Source organism: Macrotis lagotis, chromosome 5 (genome assembly GCF_037893015.1).
Source record: "Macrotis lagotis isolate mMagLag1 chromosome 5, bilby.v1.9.chrom.fasta, whole genome shotgun sequence".
In the NCBI taxonomy this organism is placed as follows: Eukaryota; Metazoa; Chordata; class Mammalia; order Peramelemorphia; family Peramelidae; genus Macrotis; species Macrotis lagotis.
In genome coordinates this window covers 6,568,368-6,592,197 of record NC_133662.1, presented here as the reverse complement: position 1 = coordinate 6,592,197, position 23,830 = coordinate 6,568,368, and the positions used below count along the sequence as shown (strand labels likewise).

General features: G+C 38.7%; 2 protein-coding genes across 4 annotated transcripts; one reads left to right on the top strand and one right to left on the bottom strand.

Moving 5' to 3' along the window:
* Positions 1–5,791: 5,791 nt before the first annotated feature.
* LOC141523421 (proteasome subunit beta type-8-like) lies at positions 5,792–12,877 on the bottom strand. 3 transcript variants are annotated; one of them, XM_074236603.1, is made up of 7 exons: positions 10,466–10,544; positions 9,849–10,053; positions 9,212–9,359; positions 8,958–9,069; positions 8,226–8,355; positions 7,526–7,730; positions 5,792–7,270 (listed from the first exon to the last, which is right to left on the bottom strand). In XM_074236603.1, exons 1-7 carry the CDS (start codon positions 10,528–10,530, stop codon positions 7,182–7,184), a joined length of 954 nt encoding a protein of 317 aa, XP_074092704.1. In that variant the 5' UTR covers positions 10,531–10,544; the 3' UTR covers positions 5,792–7,181. The 3 variants fall into 3 exon arrangements, with proteins under 3 accessions (XP_074092704.1, XP_074092705.1, XP_074092706.1); XM_074236604.1 differs by lacking the exon at positions 10,466–10,544 and adding an exon at positions 12,682–12,877 and having other exon boundaries at positions 5,793–7,270; XM_074236605.1 differs by lacking the exon at positions 10,466–10,544 and adding an exon at positions 10,330–10,347 and having other exon boundaries at positions 5,793–7,270.
* A 239-nt stretch (positions 12,878–13,116) lies between these two features.
* PSMB9 (proteasome 20S subunit beta 9) lies at positions 13,117–21,854 on the top strand. Its single transcript, XM_074236606.1, has 6 exons — positions 13,117–13,353; positions 15,340–15,407; positions 18,387–18,518; positions 18,900–19,029; positions 19,426–19,567; positions 19,759–21,854. The coding sequence occupies exons 1-6, from the start codon at positions 13,282–13,284 to the stop codon at positions 19,884–19,886; spliced, it is 672 nt and encodes a 223-aa protein (XP_074092707.1). The 5' UTR covers positions 13,117–13,281; the 3' UTR covers positions 19,887–21,854.
* Positions 21,855–23,830: the final 1,976 nt, after the last annotated feature.

The following is a 23,830-nucleotide window of genomic DNA, read 5'->3' as shown; positions in this document are numbered from 1 at the left end:
GATCCTAATCTCAGACAAAGTAAAAGCAAAACATCACTCTCATTAAAAGGGATAAGGAAGGAAATTCCATCTTCTTAAAAAGCACCATTAAAATTGAAAGTATATCATTACCTTCAATTTTAATGGTGCAAACATGTATGCACCTAGTGGTACAGAATCCAAATTCCTAGAGGAAAAGCTGAGTGAATTACAAGAAGATATGGATAGCAAAAAATAAATAATTGGAGACCTCAATCTCCCTCTCTCAGAATTAGATAAATCTAACAACAAAATAAACAAGAAGGAAGTTAAAAAGGTGAATGAAATCTTAGAAAATTTAGAAATGATAGACCTCTGGAGAAAACTTAATGGGGATAGGAAAAAATATACCTTTTTTTCTTAGCAGTACATGGCACCTTCACCAAAACTGACCATGAACTAGGGCATGAAAACCTTATAATTAAATGCAGAAAGGCAGAAATAATAAATACACACTTTTCAGGCCATGTTATAATAAAAATTGTATGCAATATAGGGTCACAGAAAGAGAAACCAAGAACTAAATGGAAATTAAATAACATTATCTTAAATAATAGGTGGATCAAACAGCAAATAATAGAAATAATCAATAATTATATCTAAGAAAATGATAATAACAAGATATACCAAAATTTATGGGATACAGTCAAGGCAATTTTTGAGGGGAAACTTGATATCTCTAAAATGTCTCTATGAATAAAATATAGAAAGAGGAGATCAATGAATTGGGTATGCATCTAAGAAAGGTAGGAAAAAAGAATAAATTAAAGATTCCCAATTCTGAAAATCAAGGGAGAGATAAATAAAATTGAAAACAAGAATACTATTGATCTCATAAATAAAATTAAGAGTTGGTTTTATGAAAAAGTCAATAAAATAGACAAACTCTTGGTTAATCTTATTTTAAAAAAGAAGATAACCAAATTACCAATATCAACAATGAAAAGGGTGAACTAACTAATTAATTTAGAGCTACTTTGCCGAACTTTATACAAACTGCCCAGGTTAACAGAAGAGGAAATAAATTAATTAAATAACTCCAATTAGAAAAAGAAATTGAAGAAACCATCAATAAACTCCCTAAGAAAAAGTTTCCAGGTCCAGATGGATTTACAAGTGAATTTTACCAAACATTTAAGGAACAATTAATTCCTATTCTACATAAACTATTTAAAAATATAGGGGAGGAAGGCATTCTGCCAAACTTCTTTTTATGACATCAACATGGTACTGATATCTAAAGCAGGAAGAACCAAAACAGAAAAAGAAAATTATAGACCAATCTCCCTAATAAATATTGATACAAAAATCTTAAATAAAATTTTGGCAATAAGACTATAGTAAGTTATTACCAGGATAATACACCATGATCAGGTTGGATTTACACCTGGCAGGCAGGGATGGTCCAATATTATTAAACATATTTAATTAAATCTAATTAAACATATCAATAGCAAAACCAACAGAAATCATATGCTTATCTCAATAAATGCTGAAAAAGTCTTTGATAAAATACAACATCCATTTCTATTTAAAAAACACTAGAAAGTTTAGGAAGAAATGAAATTTTCCTTAAAATGATAAAGTGTGTATCTAAAACCATCAACAAATATTATATTTAATGGAAATAAACTTGAAAGTTTTCCAATAAAATCAGGGGTGAAACAAAGATGCCCATTATCATCATTACTATTCAATATAGTATTAGAAATGCTAGCAGTAGAAATAAGAGAAGAAAAAAGAAATTGAAGGAGTCAGAATTGGCAATGAGGAAGCAAAACATTCACTCTTTGCAGATAATATAATGGTATACCTAGAGAACCAGAGAAAATCATCTTTAAAACTCCTTGAAACAATTAACAAATTCAGCAATGTAGCAAGATATAAAATAAACCCACATAAATCATCAGCATTTCTATATATGAACAACAAAGCCTAAGAGCAAGAGATAGAAAGAGAAATTCCATTTAAAATAACTGTAGACAACATTAAGGACTTGGGAATCTACCTCCAGAAACTGTATGAGCACAACTATAAAGCACTCCTCACCCAAATAAAGTCAGATCTAAATAATTGGAAAAAATGTCAAATTCTCATGGATAGGTCAAGTTAATATAATAAAAATGACAATTCTACCTAAATTAAATTACTTATTCACTGCCATACCAATCAAACTACCAAATAACTATTTTACCAAGGTAGAAAAAATAGTAACAAAATTCATTTGGAGCACAAATGGGCAAGGGAACTGGGGAGGGGGGGAATGTAAAGGATGGTGGCCTAGCTCTACCAGATCTAAAACTATACTATAAAGCATCAGTCATCAAAACTGTCTGGTACTGGTTAGGAAATAGAGTAATGGATCAGTGGATTAGGACAGGTACAAAGAAACTGCAGTTAATGACTACAGCAGTCTACTATTTGATAAAACCAAAGCTTCTGGGATAAGAACTCACTATATGACAAAAATTGTTGGGAAAACTGGAAAATAGTATGGCAAAACTGGGCATAGATCCACATTTCACACCCTATACCAAAATAAGGTCAAAATGGGTACAGGATTTAGACATAAAGAGTGATATCATAGATAAATTAGGGTGGCTAGGTGGCAGGGTGGATAGAGCACCAGCCCTGGAGTCAGGAGTACCTGAGTTCAAATCTGTCCTCAGACACTTAATAATTGTCTAGCTGTGTGACCTTGGGCAAGTCACTTAACCCCATTGCCTTGCAAAAACAAAAACAAAACAAAGCAAATCATAGATAAATTAACAGACCAAACAATACTCTATCTGATCTATGGGAAAGGGATAAATTTATGAATTAGAGAACATTATAAACTGCAAAATGAATGAGTTTGACAATATTAAATTAAAAAAAATTTGCACAAATAAAATCAATACTGTCAAAATTAGAAGGAAAGCAGAAAGCTGGGAATCAATCTTCACAACCAGGAGTTCTGATAAAGATCTCATTTCTAAAATATATAGAGAATTGCATCAAATTTATAAGATCACAAGTCATTCCCCAATTGATAAATGGTCAAAGGATATGAAGAAATTAAAATCATATATAATCATATGAAAAATCAAATGAAGAAAACAAAGTCATATATAATTATATGAAAAAATGCTCCAAATCACTACTGATTAGGGGAATGCAAATTGAAACAACGAGGTATCATCTCACACCTATTAGATTAGCCAAGATGAGAAAAAGGGAAGATGATCAATGTTAGAGAAGTTGTGGGACAATTGGGACATTGTTGCATTGCTGATGGAGTTGTGAACAGATCCAACCTTTCTGGAGAAAAATATGGAACTATGCCCAAAGACCAATAAAACTGTTCATATCCTTTGGTACAGCAATTCCAATTCTAAGTCTATATCCCAGAAGAAATTATAAAAAATGGGAAAAGTTCTACATGTTCCAAAATATTCATAGCAGCTCTTTTTGTAGTAGCAAAGAACTGGAAATTGAGGGAATGCTCATCAACTGGGGAATGGCTAAACCTGTTAAAGTACATGAATACCATGGAATACTATTGTTCTATAAGAAACCATAAATTATTGGACTCTAAAGAAGCATAGAATGACGTACAGGATCTGAAGCAGAGCAAAGGGAGTAGAACCAAGAAAACAATGTACACATCAACAACATTATGAGATAAACAACCTTGATGAAAGCAGTTCCTTTCAGTTGTCCAGAGAGCTAGAACAACTGTATTTGATGGGTTGTGGGCTATATTATCCCCAAACAGAGGAAGTAAAGCAAAACAAAACAAAGCACACAGGAAAAAAAACTGAATTTGATGAACACTTTATAAAAATTATCTTATATATCTCTTTCCCTTAATCCTAATTACTCATAGCAAAAATCACTAATTTGTAAACATGTTTAACAAAATATATATGTAAAATGCTAACTTGACTGTTCCCTGCTAAGGGGAGAGACTGGGAAGGGAGGGTGGAGCAAAATTTTGTAACTTGTAAATATGCATGTGCATATGGATGAAAATGAATAAATAACTTTTTTAAAAAGAGAGTGCAATTATGGTGAATTGGTTATGTTGTTTTAATGCCTGGCATATGCTTGCCAAAAAGACTATTTCATGGATAATTCACACAGGGCAAGTACTTGGGATGGGGGGTCAGAAGTAGCAACAGCAAGACACCTTGAAGGTTTCATAGAAGAACTTTGGAAACGATTATGCAGAATGGGAGATACTAGTACAAGACTACCCAATGTGGTGTGCCCATTAGAGAGAAGGTGCTGTGCTACATGAGCAAGGCAGAACTGAAGTAGCTCAAAGGAAACATGAGTTATGTAAGTTTAGAGTAACGACCCAAGTGTTCATGTGAACTATTTGTATCAGACCTGTGTAGAACATTCCAAATTTGTACTGGTCTGATCAGGCACAGTAAGATACACTGTAACTCCTCTATAATATAATGATGTCATTTTAGTCTTCTTTGATAACAAAGGACAAGAACCAATCAATCAGGTAGAATAGTGAACTGAAAACTGGGCTGAGAAACAAGTTCAAATATGGCCCCAGACTCTCCCTATTGTTTGGCTGTGGTTTTCTTCTCATTAGATTGAATCATCAATTATAACAAATAAGAGCAATTAGAGAAAAATCTTTGATTGAACTAGAACACTTGGCATTTAGTATAGCATTCTCTGTCCCAGCAGTCCCTCATCTCTCTGCTCTAAGGGAAAAGATGCTCTTCATTATCTGTTCTATAGGATATTCACTGGTTTTTTCATCCAGGTCTAAGATTTAGACCTTAGAAATCATCTATCAGAGTAGAAAGGGAGCTGAATTCACAGTCCAACAGAACTGATTTCAAATCTTGACTCTGCTACCTATTACTTGTGTTAACTTGGGTCTGTTACTCTACCAGTCCCTGTTCCTCATGAGGAGGTCTTTAAGATCCCTTACAGTTCAAAATATATTTTTGACTCCCCAAGACCATCATTTTACAGATGTAGAATCTGAATCATACAGGGAAATGACTTGGAGACTGGTACCTGGGCCAGTGAGAGCATAGATCTCTTTAACTTCATATTCAGTGACAGTCCTTTCCAGTCCTTTCCATTAAGACCCAGTCTTAGAATTGTTTATTTGTTAATTTGTGTTTTCTTCTGAAAAGAAGAGTTTTCTCCTTCTCACTGGTATAGGAAAAATCAGAATGGAAAAGATCATTCTCTATTATTTATTAATGATGGAGGGAGATAGAATAAGTAGTAGGTATAGGTAGTATAAGAGAATAGATAAGGGGAAATGGAAAAAGGAACAGATTTACCTTGAAAATTCCCCAACTAACAGCATATTGCCTGAGGTGGGATCCAGTGAAATGCAGTTGGGGAGGAGTCAAGGAACCAAGCAGTTTACTGTCTCTGTCCAGTTCCAGCTCCATCTCTAGCCTGAACTTTCACTATGCTCTTTCCCTTTCCATTCTAGCTTGGGGTTCCACCTCTCTAAATTTCAGTCTTATCAACTTAACTCCTTGGTTCCAATTCCCCCCCCCCCAGACCCCGACCTACCAATAGTGTTATTCCAGAGGAGTCACTGATAACCAAGACAATAGGTCTTGGTTACTTGGTTACTTTGAGTTACTTGAAGGCTAAGTTTTTCCTTTGTACATCAAGAAAGGCACTGTGGGTCACAATACAGTGAATTTTTAACCTTAAGCTAATGAAAATGCATTGTTATTTGAAGAATTTTATGAACCATGACTGGAAATCACTGACTTGAGACATGAACCAATATTTATCAAAGATGATCCCTTTATAACCAACAGAAGCAAGATGCAAATTAAAATTTCCACTAACTTCTACTTCCTCCCTTTGAGTTTCATAGGTTGGGATGAAGGAGGAAGGGAAAAAGCCTACCTGAACCTGAGCATCACAACTCTTGCATCCTCTGTGCTGTGGTAGCCTTTCTCTATATTAGGTCATTATCACAATCACACTTAGTGAACCCTTCAGAGCACAAAAAAATGTTGGGGCAGGGTGGGAGACATATCCTAAGTTTAACATGAATAATATATAAAAAGCTATATACAAGTGCAGCATTTCACAGACATAATAAAGTTTCACATATTAAGCAAGGTTAGTATCAGTCTTTGAAGTGACAAAAAGAGTACTACCTAGTCCTTAGAAGATCCACCTAAGTAACCTCACCCAAATAGCCAGTGGCAAAGCTAAGAATCCTGGATATTTTGACTCCAGAGTCAGTGACCCTGACCACATTCTTTAACAATTTCAAACTGCTTTTATTACAGGTATAAATCCTCTTATATGTCTGACTTTGATGAAACCCAGGGGAAACCTTCAAGGTCAAGCTGTACTTTCACTTCTTGAAATCATCTAAATCCCAATGCAGTGGAACCCCCATATTCTTCACTTGCCCTGATTCTATGTTCCTGGAGAAAAGTCCATATCGTCATTGCTTTCAAATCTCTGACTTTTTTGGTTGCCTGCTGCAACAGGCCTGTAGCCTTAGTATTTGTTTCAAAATAACTCTTTTCCTTTCTTTTCTGTCATACCTTAGCAATTTCATTGTCTTTCTCTCTCCCCAGTGGGAATCTTTGAATTGAAGGGAGGCCTCACAGACAACCACTTGAAGCAAAGGAACTTCTAGATTATGAAGACAAGCTCAAAGATGAGACTTTTAACTGAAAGAGATATTACTCAAAAGTACTCCTAAACAGAAAAAGTGCAACTTCCTGTAGGCCTGAAGATAAGAAGGAAAATATAAGACCTTGAGAAGAAATGATACCATATGTCTCAGAAGTCTGAGAAGCAGGGTCAAAACTCCAGAGTGTACACTTAAAAGGAATCCTAATATCTCCTCATTTCTGCCCCCATTCTTTCCTAATTCCATAACCCTCCTAATAGCCATATCTCTACTCAGCCATAACAGAGTCCTTTTTTTGGGGGGGGATTTGCTTTATTCTACAAAACTGAGCACAGAAAATACTCTAAATTAGAAGGAAATCAATGGAAAATTGAATTATACTTCTAGTCTGTTTGGTCTTAGTTATATTCAAGCTGCAGCAGTTTCTTCTCCTGGGGAATCTTGTTCTCCAATTTCTGGGGCCTCAGCTGGCTCGCTGAATCTTCCTAATAGTGAAGTCTCCTTCCTGCAGTCTCCAAAGTCATCTCTGGGTCTCCAAATACTCATGAAATACATTACTGACATCTGAACTCTCCACCTTCACCCAGCCATCTTCCTTCATGTGGTACACTGGGAAAATGGAAGAGAAATGGAGAATTCTTTATCATTGGTCTTAAAAACTTCAGAAGAATTTCTATGCTCCTTATCTCAGTCCACTTAAATTATGAGAATGAGAACCCAATTTGTAGTCAGGATTCTACTCAGGATATTCAGTAGACTGAATATCTCTTATCCCTCCCACCCTGGCAACACACTTCTTCTTCTTAACTTCCTTATCCCTGACTCTAAGGGGACTGTAAAAGGGAATTGGAGTTAGTCTCTTACTATTGACAAAGCCCCCAGAGTAGCAATCCCGGTGGGTGGCATGGACAATGGCCCGTCGGCCAAGGTCATAAGCTTCCTCAGGGCTGAGGTCAGGCCTGTAGCCACTGTCCAGAACTCCATAGGCATAACTATTTCCACTGCCTGTGGAAAACATAGTCCCTGAGAGTCTTGTGCCATTTTCATCCACATAATATAGACCAGGGCCCTGAAGGAAAAGAGAAAGTGATATTTAGACATAGGCAACAAAGAATTTAGAAGTCATGAGTCTAAAACATGGCAATGAGCATAGAACCTGGGAAATTCTAGTAGAACTTTGAACAGAAGCCTTGGACCTTGGAAGGAGTTATGAAATCAGGTGACAAAGGACAAAAAGAATGAACCTGGTATCCGAAAACCTGGATTTGATTTCTAGATATCACTTACTAGCCATGTCTGGGGAGCAGTCACATAAACTGTCTAAGATTTGTTTCCTCATCTGAAACATGGGATAATAATGTTTGCAATAAATTGTTGTGAGGAAAGGGTTTTCTGAATCATAAGGTGCTGAATCAAAAGCAGCTCTTTCGCAGGGAGGAGAAAAGAAAAGTGTCTTTCAGTAATATATCAATCATGGAATATCTAACTTTGTCTGATAAAGTAGAGTCACTGGGAAAATTAAGCTCAGGCAGTTCACATTTGCAGGGGAGTAAAGGCAACATACCTTTTTGTCCCAACCACAGATCATACTGCCCATGGACAGCCCCATGCCTCGGTACTGGCACATCATGTTGGACAATAACTTGGAAGCAGCAGATACAGAGATGCGCTCCCCATTCCTAAGGCGGTACAACCTGAGGAGGAAGAGGTCAGTCAAGGAGCTTTTTAGTCAAGTCAATAAGCAGTTATTGATAGTCTATCATGTTCCAGGCACTGTGCCAAATGTTGAGGCCTAGAAGAATGGGAAGAGGGAGGAAAATACAGGTCAGAGTGGGCAGCTGACAAGAGAGACAGTGGATGAAAATGCCTTTGGGGACCCTGAATATCAGGGAAAATTTTGAGGTTAAATTTTGAAGCATCTAAGACAGATTGAGATGGAGTACCCTCAAAAGGAGCCCTGAAACTCCCAAACAATTTAAATTTTATTAAAAGTTTAAGTCTGTCAATTTTCAGAAAAGATTAAAGACTTATACAATGCACTTTGTCTTTAAAGGTCCACATAGTTGACATTTCTCACTTTTACAGATTTTTTTTACTAATCTGAGACATAGGTTGTAGGATTTGGAAAGGTTAGTGTCCTGTTTCTGAAGCAGAGTTTTATGGATGGAAATAATACAAAATGAGGAGCAGTTAAGTAAAGGTGAGAAATTCCATCTTGAGTGGAATTAGAAGGGAAGGAATTAAGAAGCTTAGGGAAGGGGTACAGAGTATTCCAAAGGTTTAGGGACACTCTTACCGACACTCTTTGGCCAAGAGACGCTCCCAGTATTGACAGTCAGCGGCACAGCCTGACATGGTGCCCAGGAGGTAAGGATTAATCTCAATTACCTTGTTCACATGCAGAGTGGCTAGAAGAGTAATGAAGTACTATAGGAAAGCACAGCCTTTCCCAGTTCCAAATCTCCCTACTCCAGTCCCAAACAAATTGTAGAATGGAAACTCCTCCCTTATCAAGATGCCCAGACTGCAGTCCCCAACAGTCAAACTCACCTATGTAACTCCCAGCGGAAGCCCTGGAATCTACTGCCACAATCACACCGTGTTGGAACTTGAAGGCTAGTGTGGTGGTACCATGGGCCATGTCGATTCGGACTTGACCGGAAGCATCTGCCTCCAGAGATCGAAGGAACTCAGGAGGCTGGAACATAGAAGAAGGAAAGAAAAAGTAACGGGAAAGAGAGGATGGATGAGAGCCTCAGGATGAGTAGACCACGCAAAAGTTATTTGAATGATTTGACAAAAAAAGGAGAGCAGTCCAGTCACTCAGGGCTGAGTGATGGGCAGGGAGGAAGGATTCAAAAGGGAAAAAAATATATTAAAAGCTTTGAAATTGGCCATAAAACACCTGTCCCCTAGCAGACTGGGATGAGGGTGGGAATAGAGAGGGGAGAGATTTGCCAAGTACTCACTCTAAACTCCGGGGGGGGGGGGGGGGGGGGGGGGGGGACCTCTTATCTACATTCCGATCTTTGAGTCAATCTCACGTTTCAACAATTTGTTTCCTACATGCCCGCGGACATTTGTGATGATTTCTGGCAGAAAGGATGCCTTCCTAGCCTTACTTATTTCCACTCCCCTACTCATGATAGTTTCTAATACATTGGTCCCATTTCACCTCAACCCTGACCTGCCATCCTCGTGGAACGGCCAGTTCTGGGGTCTTCAAGGAGAAGCTGTAGTGACCAGGATCTTGGCGGTGTCCACTCCCTGTGCCATAGGAAACTTGACGCCCCCAGGGAGCTCCGCATACTTCGAGTAGAGCCATAATCTTTCCTCTTCCCACTCCGTTTACGAACTTGGCCTCCCAGCCCACCAGAAGTGAAAGCGAAAGCCTGATAAAGAAGGGGCGGGAGCCAGAGTTGGAGTCTTACTTCCCCATCCACCTACCTCGCCCCCCTCCCCCAACACACACACACACACACAGAGAGAGAGAGAGAGAGAGAGAGAGAGAGAGAGAGAGAGAGAGAGAGAGAGAGAGAGAGAGAGTCAGGAATTGGGGAACTAGCAAAGTATCGTAGTGTTCAGTGACAGAAAGGGGATGGGCTGCCAGAAGAAGGAGAGAAGAAGATGGGGACTACATCTAAAGGCCGGGAGAGCAGGGAGAGTACCTTTCTATCTAGGGACATTGGAAAAAGACCGGACCTTGGACAAGATCAGAGAAGCTGGTATCTGCAGAGGAGGGACTCGGGTCAGTAAGTTATGCTAGGGAGACGAAGAGATAGGAAGAAGACTTGAAGGAATTACCCCCTGCACGGACTGGACAGGAATCCAGGATGTGGCAGTGCATTGGGGTGGAACGAGAGATGCATCCAGGAACTCCCCACTCCACCAGTCTCCACGCCTCTCCGCCTCCACCCGCCCCCCCCCCCAACCCCGGCTACTTTGACATTGTCCAATTTAACTTGGGGAAATGAAACAACATTCTAGAGGGAAGAAACGCCCTCCCGCCCAACTATCTTCTTACTTACTACCACCCAAGGGCAGATTTCTTTTCTACCCTGCCCCACACACCCCTGAGGTTAACTCCATCTAGCTTCTCAGGGTGCAACTTTCAAAACCAATCAGTGAGAACCTAATCTGCCTAAAAACTAAAGACGCCACGATAAAGACTCTTCTCGATTGGACTAGATTCTCAGACACTCTTGCACTGGCGAGCCTGAGTCCTGAAAGCTATCCAAGAAGTAAGAAATCTTGGAAAGTGAAGAAGAGGGGCGGCTAGGTGGCGCAGTGGATAGAGCACCTGGAGTCAGGAGTACCTGAGTTCAAATCCGAACTCAGACACAATAATTACCTAGCTGTGTGGCCTTGGGCAAGCCACTTAAGCCCATTTGCCTTGCAAAAACAAACAAAAAAAGTGAAGAAGAGCAGCTGGTTGGAAAGATGGTCCAGAGAGGTAAGGGAGAAAAAGGAGAGAGTGTGAAGGATTTAGTGGAAAATGCAGTGAAGCCCGTTCCACAAAGTATTCGCTCTCTGCTCAGCCCCAATACCTCCATCTTTCATTTCCAACATAGGAAAGCCCCTGTTCATAGAGCTCTAGGGGCAGTTAATTGCCTCCTTGATCTCACCTGCACAAGTGGAAGGGAGAGGATTGGGATGGGAGAAAGGCGAGAAAGAAGAGCTTAGAAGCAGGATAGTTAAGAGGCCGTTAAGGGATCAGTAAAGCTGCAGTCTTAGAGCTAATAAAAAATGATACATTATATTTGTATGGAGCTTCCCATTTTTCGTGCACTGATTTGCAAATTATAGCAGCTCCAATATCAGCATTTAGTTCTTTGAGGTTGGCAAAGACCTTTACCTATATTTTCCTAGTTGATTCTCTTATAAGATCAAAAAGCTAGGGATATTAGTGGCAGGGACAGTTGGGTGTGCAGTGGATAGAACACCAACCCTAGAATCAAGAGGACCTGAGTTCCAATCGGTCTTTAGACACTTGATTTTTGCTAGTTGTGTGATCTTAGCTAAGTCATTTAACCCTATTGCCCAACAAAAGCTGAAATGAGAGGATATTATTTACTGAGGCCTACTGACCAATGTAGAGGCAAAACTCTATGGGAATACCCTACCCACATTACTCCATTACTCTTCCACTCAGATGCACTCCTCTGAACATCTTCATCATCTGGAGCCTCTTTATGCTGCAAAAATCACTTTAGCCCTGGAACTCACACTACAAGTGCTCCTGGGGTCACTTTCTCCATCTAATTGTAAAGTGGAGAGCATCTCTCAGAGCCTCCATTTAAAGAGGGTGCTCAGGCCAGTCATCTTTTCATTACCATCCCAGCTGCATTCCAGTCTTCTGGTTTTTCCATTGTACTCTAGAGCTGGCTACCACCCCTCTGCCTACCCTGCTTCCCAGCTTCCTTTTGCATACTACCTCCATTCATTAAATAATAAAACTTCTGGAGGACAGAAGTTTCCTCTTTTTTGTAACTACAGGGCTTAGCACAGTACCTAGTCCATCACTGTTGGTTTTTTGTTGATTATTAATGTTCAACTCTGTAAGATAATGGGGTAGTTAGCTATTTCCTTCTCTAGCTCCTTTTACAGATGAAGAAACTGAGGCAAACATAATTAGGTGATTCCTCCAGGATCACACAGTTGGTAAGTATCTGAGGTTGGATTTGAACTCAAGTCTTTCTAACTCCATGCCTGGCACTCTATTCACCTGGCTGCCTCATCTAGCACATAGTAAGTTTTTAATAAATTCTATATACCTAGATAATCACAATGACGACTTATTATTTTTTTCCTTCATCCTTCTATCAGCCAAAAAGTTCTCCTCTGTCTTCTGAAATATGACTACAAAGGTACACCTGGGCTCAAAGGACCCTGCCCAATGGCAAACTGGGATAATGGACCAAATCCTCCATCATCTCCCTTTGATGTCCAAGAATAGATTGGGAAGCATTTTAATTCGATATTCTCCCCAGTTCCACCCCCCACCTGATCACCACCACTACCTTCAATCAACTATTGCAAGGAAAAATCTAAAAGCAGCATTTGGAAGCCTTGCTAGGGGTGCTGTCCGGGGTCCTGAGCCGGGTTCCTCTGCGATTCTCGTCTCTTTGCTACGGTCTGGGATCAGTTGAGTGCTAGGGTCTGTGTCTCGAACAGGCCTGTGGTCAGGACAGGGGTGGGCCAAGTCCCTGAGGTTCTCAGGGAACTTCAGGCAGCAGGACTTTGCCAGGCTGCTCAGTGGAGAGAAGCGAAGTGATTTCCCGGAAAAGAAATTGAAAGCTACCGAGGTGCCCGGGAACCGCCCCGCCAAGCCAGCCCCACCCAGTAGATTCCACCTGAGGCTTGAAATAAATGGGATTGGAAGCCACCCTGCCTCTCCCTTAACCCCACCTCTCCAACCTCAAACTCAGCCCCCTAAATTGCTCAGTCAGCTCAGCTGAAGCGTCACCAGTCACCAAGCAGATCACCCCTAAACAGGCTGGGAACTGGACTGAACTTCAGCCCAATAATAAGGAGGCTCCCCCTGGAGGGAAGCGGAGCGGCGGGGCGGGGCTTGGGTCCAGTCCCAGGGCAGAAAGCTGTGCCGGAGGTGGAGAGGAGCAATGCTGGGTGCTGGCAGGATGCAGGAGAGCTATTTTGGTGACGTTCCTGGAGTTGAAGAAGTTCATACCGGGGTAAGAGGCTCGAGGGACAGCAAAGAGGGATGGAGAGGTGCTACGACTCTGGAAGGCCGATGTCTCGGACGCAGCCGGAGGATAACACGTGGAAGCATCCCTTCACCACCCTTTCTCATTCAGTCCACGACAGGCGGAAAAGCTTCACTTTGGAAGAAGCAGCCGGGGGGGGGGGGGGGGGGGGTTCAGATGAGCTCTAAAGGCTGACAAAGGAGGCCCAGAATGGGCGTCCAGAGCCCGCGGCAGATTGCGGAGGAGAAGCGACTCCCAATCCCTTTCGCTTTCACTTCTGGGGGGAAACTTGGCAAAGCTGTGTTCGGGGGTTTGGGGGGTGGAGTGGGGGGAGAAAACGGTAGACTCTAGGAAGGTGTCCCGTGGTCACTTGGATGATGGTGAGTGAAAACCTGGAGCAATGGAAAAGAACTATTAAGAACGATCAAATCATCACATAGACTGCTTCCAGAAGTACTCATAGGGAGAGGGATAGCTAAAGGGGCAAGCCAGGCATTACCCCTAGTCTGGCCGTGCCACGGTCATCTTCCTCCTTGATTCAGGTGTGATCATGCTATTCACACTAGATAAGCTCTTATCCTGGAAACTTAGCCCAGTTGCCTAAAGAAGATGGGGAGGAGGAAATAGACTGACAGCAAGCAGAGAGCTGCACTCACTGCCACTACTCAAGGCACAAGTGTGTAGCATACCAATGGACCACAGAATGTAGGGCTGCCTCATCCCTTCTCATGATTGATTCAATTAAGCAAACATTTAATCAGCACCTGTGACTCTGATGCACTGGATCAAACACAGTCCCTGCCTTTGTGGAGCTTGCAGTTTAATGGGGAAAATATATAACATCTACATGGAAACTACAGTTCTGAGGAAGTGAGATGATCTGGTAAAAATTTTCTTGGAGGAAATGGCATTCATTGAGTTGGATCAAGACAACGGGGCAGGATTTAAATGGAGGGCGAGAGAAGGCATTTCAGATACAGGGAAAGACATGGGTTTAGGCAGTGAGGTAGGAAATTGCAGGATTTGGAATCAGATGTGATTTTGGGGGGAGACAGAGGATCAAAGAGTTGAAGGTCACACAACTCTAACAATAAGGTAAATTATAGCCAATTTGTAAAGAGTGAATGTTTTGGTTTGAATAAGTTATAATAAGTCATTAGGCAGTCTTCTGGATTACAGAAATAGTAATTTTTACTTCAGGAAGCAAGGATAATAATAATGGTTAATCACAAACCGGTCAATAAAAAGTGTAAAATGTTCTAACCAAGTTCAGACCATAGATTCCAGATTGGGGGGGGGGGGTGATTATGGCTACTAAAGAAATCTATTTTCCTCCTTATCAAAATCTACTTTAACTAAATCTCTTCAGTTTAAAAAATAATTGTCCTAATGGCCTAGCCCCTAAATATTCAACCCTCACTCCACTACACTGAGAATCATCAAACCTATTGGGGGGTGATCAACAACAATTTCTATTTAACAAATTAATAATCATACACTACCACCCCCAGCTAGTACCATACCATGTATAGATACAAAACCACAAATATTCCAACTTTTTACACTGAAAGTCACTTCAATATGGGAACCACTGGGCTTGTAAAGATACCTACAACCTTCCTTCATCAAAAAAAGTAACAAGTAGTCCCTGGGATCTTCCCCATATTCTTTGGGAAGGGCAGGATAGGAAAGGCAGTCACTTAAGGAAATCTAAGACCTAGGTACTAAGGTTCTGATTGGGGGAAAGAGTCTGTCTCTTAGCAAGGTTGAGATACCTCTTACCTACCATATAAAGGAGTGGAATATAATAAGAATTCAGACTCCTTGTCTACTTCCACTTTTCAAGCAGCCAAACTTGTAACTACTTTGGTGTGTCTTTTTCTTGTAATCTGTTTTCTGTTACCTGTAAAATGAGAAAGTAGAATGCAAAGGTCTCTTTCTGCTTTAATACTCTAAAATCCTGTATTTCTATAGACAACTATAATGGCAGTGGAATTTGATGGAGGTGTCGTGGTGGGTTCTGATTCCCGAGTTTCTGCAGGGTAAGTATCAGGGCATGATCAGAACTGAGGATAGGCATGTTGCCTATCTCAGGCATCAAAAGCTTTGTGGAATTAGTTTTAGAAAAAACTGGGAGTCAACATGAATAACAAAGCAAGAACTGCTATAATAAGTTGAAAGCAGACTATGGAAGGAAATTTAAAGCGATGAAGACTAGTTTGGGGATCTTTAGGTAAAATAGAGATACTGGGGTGAAAATATCTTTTTAAATTATATTTAATTTTTTTTACTTTTTAAACTTAAGAACAAAACAAGAAAAACTTGTCATGTGCTCAGCAAAACATGAAAGGATACATTATATAAAGTAACAAATTTCCATTTCAAGAAAGCCTATATAATAAATACTAGGTATTGTGTTCAGAATTATCCAGCTTTGCTTCCTTGTAAGTTTTCTTTGGTTTTTCTGCTGTGTGCTAATTATTTTTTTCTTCCCCTTCAGGAAGGCTACAATTAAGCATGGATAAATACATAAATAAATATATACACATTTATACAAATAAAAATACTCACATACACATAAATATATAAATACACATTTATTTATATATCTACATAAACACACATACCCACATACATCCACATAGATACATATACACATACATATTCATAGATATCCATATATTTGGTTTATGCACATCTCTCATTTTTATAACATTTACTGAAAACAACAATCCCTCCTCACTCCTCTATTTTACTTCTACTTGCTCCTTGTTCTTTAATCTACTCCCCTTCCAAGAATCCTTCCCTAACCCATCCTCCAATACCCCCAATGAAGTACACATCTTTCTATAATCCCCATTGATCTATACAAGCTTCTACATACCCCTATATATACACATGTGTTATTTAGTACATATATACATGTATGTTTTGTATACACACATATGTATATATTATATATATACACATACATATATATTCACCTTTATGTATATTCTGTTCTCTCTTTAACCCAATCCTGTTGAGTAGGTTTCCATAACTACCAATCTCCTTCTCCATCTAATTCTTCTATAACAGTTTTTCCTCACAACTAATTTATATAATTCTTTTTTTATCTTTTCCTACACTATTTTACTTGTTAGAAGCCCATCCTACTCAGTCCTACTCCAATCTTTTCCTCAAATTACCCAATTACTAATAACAATTGTTAGCATATGGTTTACATTTCCACATATAGATAGTAAATAATTTGTCCTTATTGAGTTCCTTATAATTAGTCTTTAATGTTTATCTTATATTTCTTTTGGATCTTGAATGTCAAATTTTATATTAAGTTCAGGTCTTTTCTGCAACAAAGTCCTGAAAGTTTGGCAGTTCCTTCAATGTCCTTTTTTTTCATTCAGAGTTATACTTAACTTTGCTGGGTATGATATTTTCAACAATCCAAGTTCTTTTGCACATCAATATATATGGTTCCAAAACCTGTCATCTTTTAATGTGGCCACTGCTAGGTCTTATATAATTTTAACTGTGGCTCTGCCATAGATGAATTGTTTTTCTTATTGCTCTCAATATTTTCTCCTTATCCTAGGAGTTTGGGAATTTAATTATGATATTCCAGCCAATTTTCTTCCTAGAATCTCATTCGGGTTAGAGAATTTTTTTTTTCTATTTTGACTTTCCCTTCTTGTTCTAATGCTTTGGGACAATTTTTTCTAATTATTTCTTGTATTATTAATTCAAGATTCTTTTTTTTGATCATAGCTTTCAGGAAGTCCAAATATTCTTATGTTTTCTCTTCTTGATCTGTTCTCCAAATCAGTTGTTTTTCTTATGAGGCCTTTTCTTTTTTTATTTTGTTTTATTATTTTTGGTCTCTCATAACTTCCCTGGCTTCCCTCTGCCCAATCCTAATTTTCAGAGTACTTTTCTTCCTTAAGATTATATATCTCCTTTTCCAATTGGTTTAACACTCTTTTCATAATCTTGTTTTTCTCTATTGTTTTTTGTTTTAGTTTTTTCTCAATCTCACTTGTAAAGTGCTTTTTGAATTCTTCTATGAATTCCTTTTGAGCAGGTAGCCATTTGACATTACTCTTCAGAATCTTCCTATTCCAGTTCTTATCTATTCCCATAGTAACTGATTGTGATTGAGTTTCTTCACCTTTGCCTACTTGTTTAAAAACTTTTAAAAAAAAAATTAGCAGCTAGTTGCTCCAGTACTGGGGTGTGAGAGATTGTACTTCTGGCCTCAGGAGCTTTGTCCTGGATCCAACCCCTGGAACCCTTTCCCCCTCTAAGCCACAGTTGGAACCCCTCCAAACACTGTACTGGAAATGTTTTTACTCCCTGAGAATCCTCCAGTGGCTATAAGCTTCAGTTCTCCCCACTGACCTGGAACCAAAACCAAGAATTCAGTTCACCTGTAAGTGTCCACCACCACCAGCATTCCCAAGCCACTGTATTTACCAGATATGTGCTGGTTCCTTCTTGCCTAGGATTGTATATCTGCTGCACAGCTGGATATGTCCCCTCTTGTCAGCAGAGGTTCCCCCTCTCTCCCCTTGCTCTGACTAACCTCTCTGCCCAGGAAGTAAGGATTCCTGTGACTAAGGCAGAAGTTATTTCCCACCCTGGTTGCCCCTAAGGCTCACCTTTTACTGTTTCAGGGAGCTAGCCTGGAGGTATCTACACACCAGTGGAACCTCTATTGGGGATCTTTCTTTGGATCTTCTCACAATGTTCCAGGAGGATCACAGTTATACTCCAACTCTTGTTTATTTTTGCTGCTCTAATTTCAACCTGAGATGTTTTTTTTGACTTAGTTGTGGAAGAAATCTGGAAAGCTTAGAATTTTCTGTTCTGCTTTGCCATCTTGCCAAAATCCTCTTCCTCAGAAGAAATCTTTGCTCAGTGAAAATTCCAGGACCACTGAGAAGTATAACTGGAAAGGAAAGATGAGGATCAGGTCTTTATTCCTTATGACCCTTCCTTAATCATCTCTTTCTTCCATCTTTCAGTGCAGCTGTAGTGAACCGAGTGTTTAACAAGCTGGCTCCTCTGCACCAACGCATCTATTGTGCACTATCAGGTTCAGCTGCTGATGCCCAGGCCATAGCTGACATGGCCACTTACCAACTGGAGCTTCATGGGTATGAATCAGGAATAACTGGGATTTTTTTATTCTCTTCTTCAAATAGTCTTCACCCAAACTAAGTATCTCCCTCTTCATTACTTTTTCCTAACTCACAGTAGGTGGGCTGTAGAGGGTGGGTGAGTAACATGATGGGGTGAGTGACATAACTGGAACCTCTTTAGATGCAATGAGAAGGTACCATCAAAGGAATTTGGCATTTGTGCTAGGGTGGAGAGAGAAAAGTAGATAACAAAGTTTGGATAGTGAAAAATCAAAAGTGTATTGAAAATATAGTTTGGAGAATTATAGGTGTAGTATTCTATATTTGGTTTATGAGGATTTGAGAAAAGGGTAGGAGAATGTTACTTCAGGGAACTATGGCCATCAATCTCCCTAGGATGGAGCTTGAAGAACCCCCACTTGTTCTGTCTGCTGCAAATGTGGTGAGGAATATCACTTACAAATACCGGGAAGAGCTTTCAGCCCATCTGATGGTGGCTGGCTGGGATCCATACCAAGGAGGCCAGGTGAGACCCTCCCAAAAAGATTACTACCCTCCTAATTAGCTTGAGAGGCCACAAGTCATCCTGTCAGTGTGAGGCTGGAAGTGAGGAATCTAAGGCTTAGAGGACTGAGGCTCTCTCCAATGAGGCTCCAAAAGAGGAAAACTGTAATCAGGAAACCCTGAGTTTAAATATGGTCTCAGATATTTACTAGTGTGACCCTGGGCAAGTAACCTCTTTTGCTTTAGTTTCCTCATTTGCTAAATGAGGATAATAATATCATCTTTCCAAGGCTACTCTAAAGATAAATAATTTAATCATTGTAAAGAATCTGGCACATATTAAATGCTATATCAATATTAGTTATCATCATCATCATCATCATCATCATCATATTACTTTATGATGACCTTATTTCAGGTGTATGGAACCATAGAAGGCATGCTGACTCGGCAGCCTTTTGCTATAGGGGGCTCTGGAAGTACCTACATTTATGGTTATGTGGATGCCACCTACAAACCAGGAATGTCCCCGGAGGAATGTCGACAGTTCACTACCAATGGTAACTATCCCTTGAGGAAGGGGAGTAGGGGAACAAGAACTTCCCCCCTTGGCAGGGGAAGCAACAAAAAAAAGGGATAAACCTCCCAAAGGAATGGATACCCTAGGTTCTGAGAATATCTGGAAGGATAGATAAGGTCTTGAACCATGATAAATCTACCTCTTCCCCTGTCTATCCAAATCTCTCAACAGCTATTGCTCTGGCCATGGGCAGGGATGGCTCCAGTGGAGGGGTCATCTATTTGGTCACCATCACGGCCACTGGCACCAAACAGGAAATTGTCCTGGGGAAAGAGCTACCCCAGTTCTATGATGAGTGAGGTATCCTCACAGATTACTCCATCCCTTTGTTTTATAATAAATTTCTTGTATTCAGAGTCTGGTGTTATCATTGGAAACAACTCCAAGGATTTGGAAAGAGGAGAAGACAATGTGGTATTGAGGCCAAAAAAAAAAAAAAAACTGGGCTGACACTCAAAAATGTGTAGCTCTCATAATTTGATGATATAATTTCAGGCAAGATACTTCCTTTCTCTGGGACTTAATTTCCTTATTTGTCACCTGAAGGACTTGATCAATATGACATCTAAAGTCAATAGGATCTCTAAGATTCATTCCTATGTAACAATCTATGAATCTGTTAACAGTCAGGAAAATGAAGAAAGTGTCACCTCTCCAGAGAGAAAGCAAAATCTTCCTTCTCCTTCCTGACTCTAGCCCAGGTTCTGCTTTCACAGAGTAAAGGAGTGAAATTACCCCAGTCTTGGAAATAAGTCTCTAAATCCTGTGAAGTGTAGAGGAAACAAGTTAGTATGTGTGTGTGTGTGTGTGTGTGTGTGTGTGTGTGTGTAAATAATAAATAGCCACAGTTCTAATAGAGTTCAAATCTAATAGTGCTTGGGAAGAGACAAGATAAATATAAATTACATTGAATTTAAATGTGACTTCAAAATGCTTATTTCTGAAATAACCATTATACATTAGCTGTGGAAAAGACTTTAGAGATTAATTTAACATTCTAATCCTCTGTAGTTAGCTAAGTGACTGGCACATAGTAGACATTCAACAAATATCTGTTGACTATTGACTATTCTTCAGTGAACTAGAGGTATATTGCAACTTGTCCAAAATTATACAGCTGGTATTACTAACTTCATATATAGACTATATTAGAATCATACACTGAGACATAGCAATGAGGTTCTAAGAGGTCGTGTAAGCTAGTGAAAAGAAGAGCAACATTGGCATCATATAATCTTCACTTAGATCTCACCTCTAATGCATGCAATTTTAAGTAATTATGATTCCCTAAGCAAATCACTTGGCCTCTCATTTCCATAGAAAACTTTCTAAATCATTACAGATCAGCTGTTGATCTATGTAAATAATGGGAACTTCATAGTTAGTATCTTCCTATTCCAAAAAAATTCAAAGGTTTTGATAAAATAATAATAATAATAACTTCTATAATAATATAACATTTAGGTAAATAAGAACTTTTAGGAAAGATTAGGAAGTAGTTCAGCAGAAAATATATTTAGATTTGTTTCTTGTACCACTTGCTACAATAAACTCCAATAATAGAGAATCAAAACAAAATAGGAAAAGAAAATGAGGTGAACTTTCATAGCTATGTTTAGAAAGAATTTATAACCAATTAGATGGCGAGGTGATCTTAAAACATAAAAAAGAATATTTTATTGTGTAAAATTCATAAGATTTTGCTTGGCCAAAAGAAATTTGACTACAACAAGAAATAAAAGGTACTGAATGAGGAAAATTTTATTGAAACATGTCTAATAGAAGTTTCATATTCAAGATATATAGGGAATTCTCTTACAAATTACCTATATGTCTTATATAGTAAAGATACATACAAAATTGTCTTAGTTTTCCAACAATATGTAAAACTCAGAGCTCTTCTCAAATAAATGTGGTCAAAATATGTAACAATTTTCAAAGATGAAATTTAATTTATCAATACCTACATGAAGAGAAAGACACATCAAAACAATGAATGTCAAAATATAAGAAAAGAGTAGTCAGTATTGGAATTGAGAAATAAGAGAAAGAAGTATATTAATATGATATTGATCCATTGGGTCTGTAAATCTCCTTGGAATTTTCAGTCACCTGGAAAAGGTTTTTATTTCCCTTTCCAAATTCCCTTTCCAGTGCTTTCCTCCATACCTCAAATTTCTTTTCCAATTTTCTTTCTGTATTAATTGCATTCATTTATTTAATTAAAAAAAATTTAAACACTTATTTCACCATTCCTATAATTTTAATTGAATTTGTACCCATGCTGTGCTTTTCTTTGAGACGTTGCTTATATATGTGTATTTGTATACATTTATGTCTATATGTATATAGAGCTATAGATATATATATATATATATGCCATTTTTTTCTGAATTTGTGACATGAAAGTCCTTGTTGTATTGAGAGTTTTATATGGTAGGACTCTTTTTTTTTTTAATTTCCTTCCTGGTTTTTGACTTGATGAACTCTAGGATTCAAGAAAGAGTATCTAAGCTAATCTTGTTGCTGATCCAAGGTAAAGTTTGATAGTTTCTTTCCTTCCTCTTCCCCCAGTCTGAATTCTTCAAGTTCCTCATCTGGTTTTAGATGTGAGCGATGATAAATAAATATTAGACTCAGTCACTATCAGCCAGGTGGGAAGCTTAGTGGTAGAATGGCAAACTCTCCTTTTGGTCTGGGATTTCTTCTTTGATTATTCCTCTGCAGACTTCAGTCTGGGCAAGAAGGTGGATCCTGTTCCACATATTCATAGACCTCTCTTTCTGTTTCCCAATGCTAACCTAACATAGACATAAGGAGTCAGTCTGGTCCATTTCCTAGATTTGTTTTAGTATCAGTAAATAATTTCATCAAATAAAATGAAAACATTAAAACATGCCAAAAACTTGTGCAATGCAAAGAAGTCCTGAAAGTAAAGTTTATATATTTGTATAGTTTCATTGACAAAAAAGCAAAGGAAAAATAAATGAATTAGACATGTAACTAGAAAATAACACATTTCAAAATCCAAAATAAACACAATTATAAAAATCAAAAAGGACTGTAAACAAAAACTAATAAATTAGTAAGAGAAGTTGAAGTATAAAATGGCTACATAACAGTCTCATAAAACTGTTTTATCTTCTGACGCGACTTGACTCTTAGCCTCCCAATCAATTGTAACTATAGCTAAGTCTGTTTCTATCATTCTATCATTTGCATGCTTTGATTCTTCCATGTTTACCATTTTGTTTCTGTGTAGGAATCATCTACCTGTCTCATAGCTATCTTAATTCATTCTTCTACATTAAGTGCCTCTTTGGCCCCCCTGGGGGGAAGGGACAAGCTCCAAATCAGAATTTTCCCCTTAGACACAGGGTTGTGGCAGTAAAGAGTTGAAGAATGTAAGACTAGGGGACCTAATCTCCTTAATTAGAAGTCAGGATTAAATCCAAACCACAAACCACAACCCTTATTACACAGGGGAACACAACATGGTAATCATCATCTTTTCTTGATCCACATTCCACCTGTACCCAAAGACTGTTAAATGCAGTGCACTGCACCACACTGCAAACAAAAGAATTTTAAGTCTTCCAATCTTATATCCTTTTCATCACATGGGAACACTTCTTACCCCTTCCTGCTTGATTTAGGGTTTTTTTTAAATAATGAACTCTAAGCATCAGGCCATGGTAACAATATTTCATATTGATATATACTTTAAGGTATGCAACATGATTTATGTACATTATTTAATTTTATCTTAATAACAACCTATGAAGTAAGTAAAAATCCATTTTACAAATGAAAAAATTTAGGATGAGAATATTTCACCAGATTTGACCAAAGTCATAGAACTAATAATTGTCTAAAGTAGAATTTGAACCTGGCTCTTTTTTACTCAAGGTAAGTATTATACACAACACCAAGTGTTTAAGTTATATGGCTTTTAAGTCTCAGCTCTATTATTTACAAGGTGAGTGAGATTCAATTTCCTCATCAGTTAAATGAAAGGATTGTACTAAATCCCTAAGGGATCAGTGATCAAATGCTGAATTCGAAGTCAAATGACTTCAGACTGAGTCCCAGTTCTGTCCTTTAGTACTCATGTGACATGATGGTGGAGGGAGGGGTGGATGGATAAATGGATGATGATGAATGGGGAGAGAGAGAGAGAGAGAGAAAGAGAAAGAGAGAAAGAAATAGGTAAAAATTTGGATGTCAACCTGAGCCCCAATGC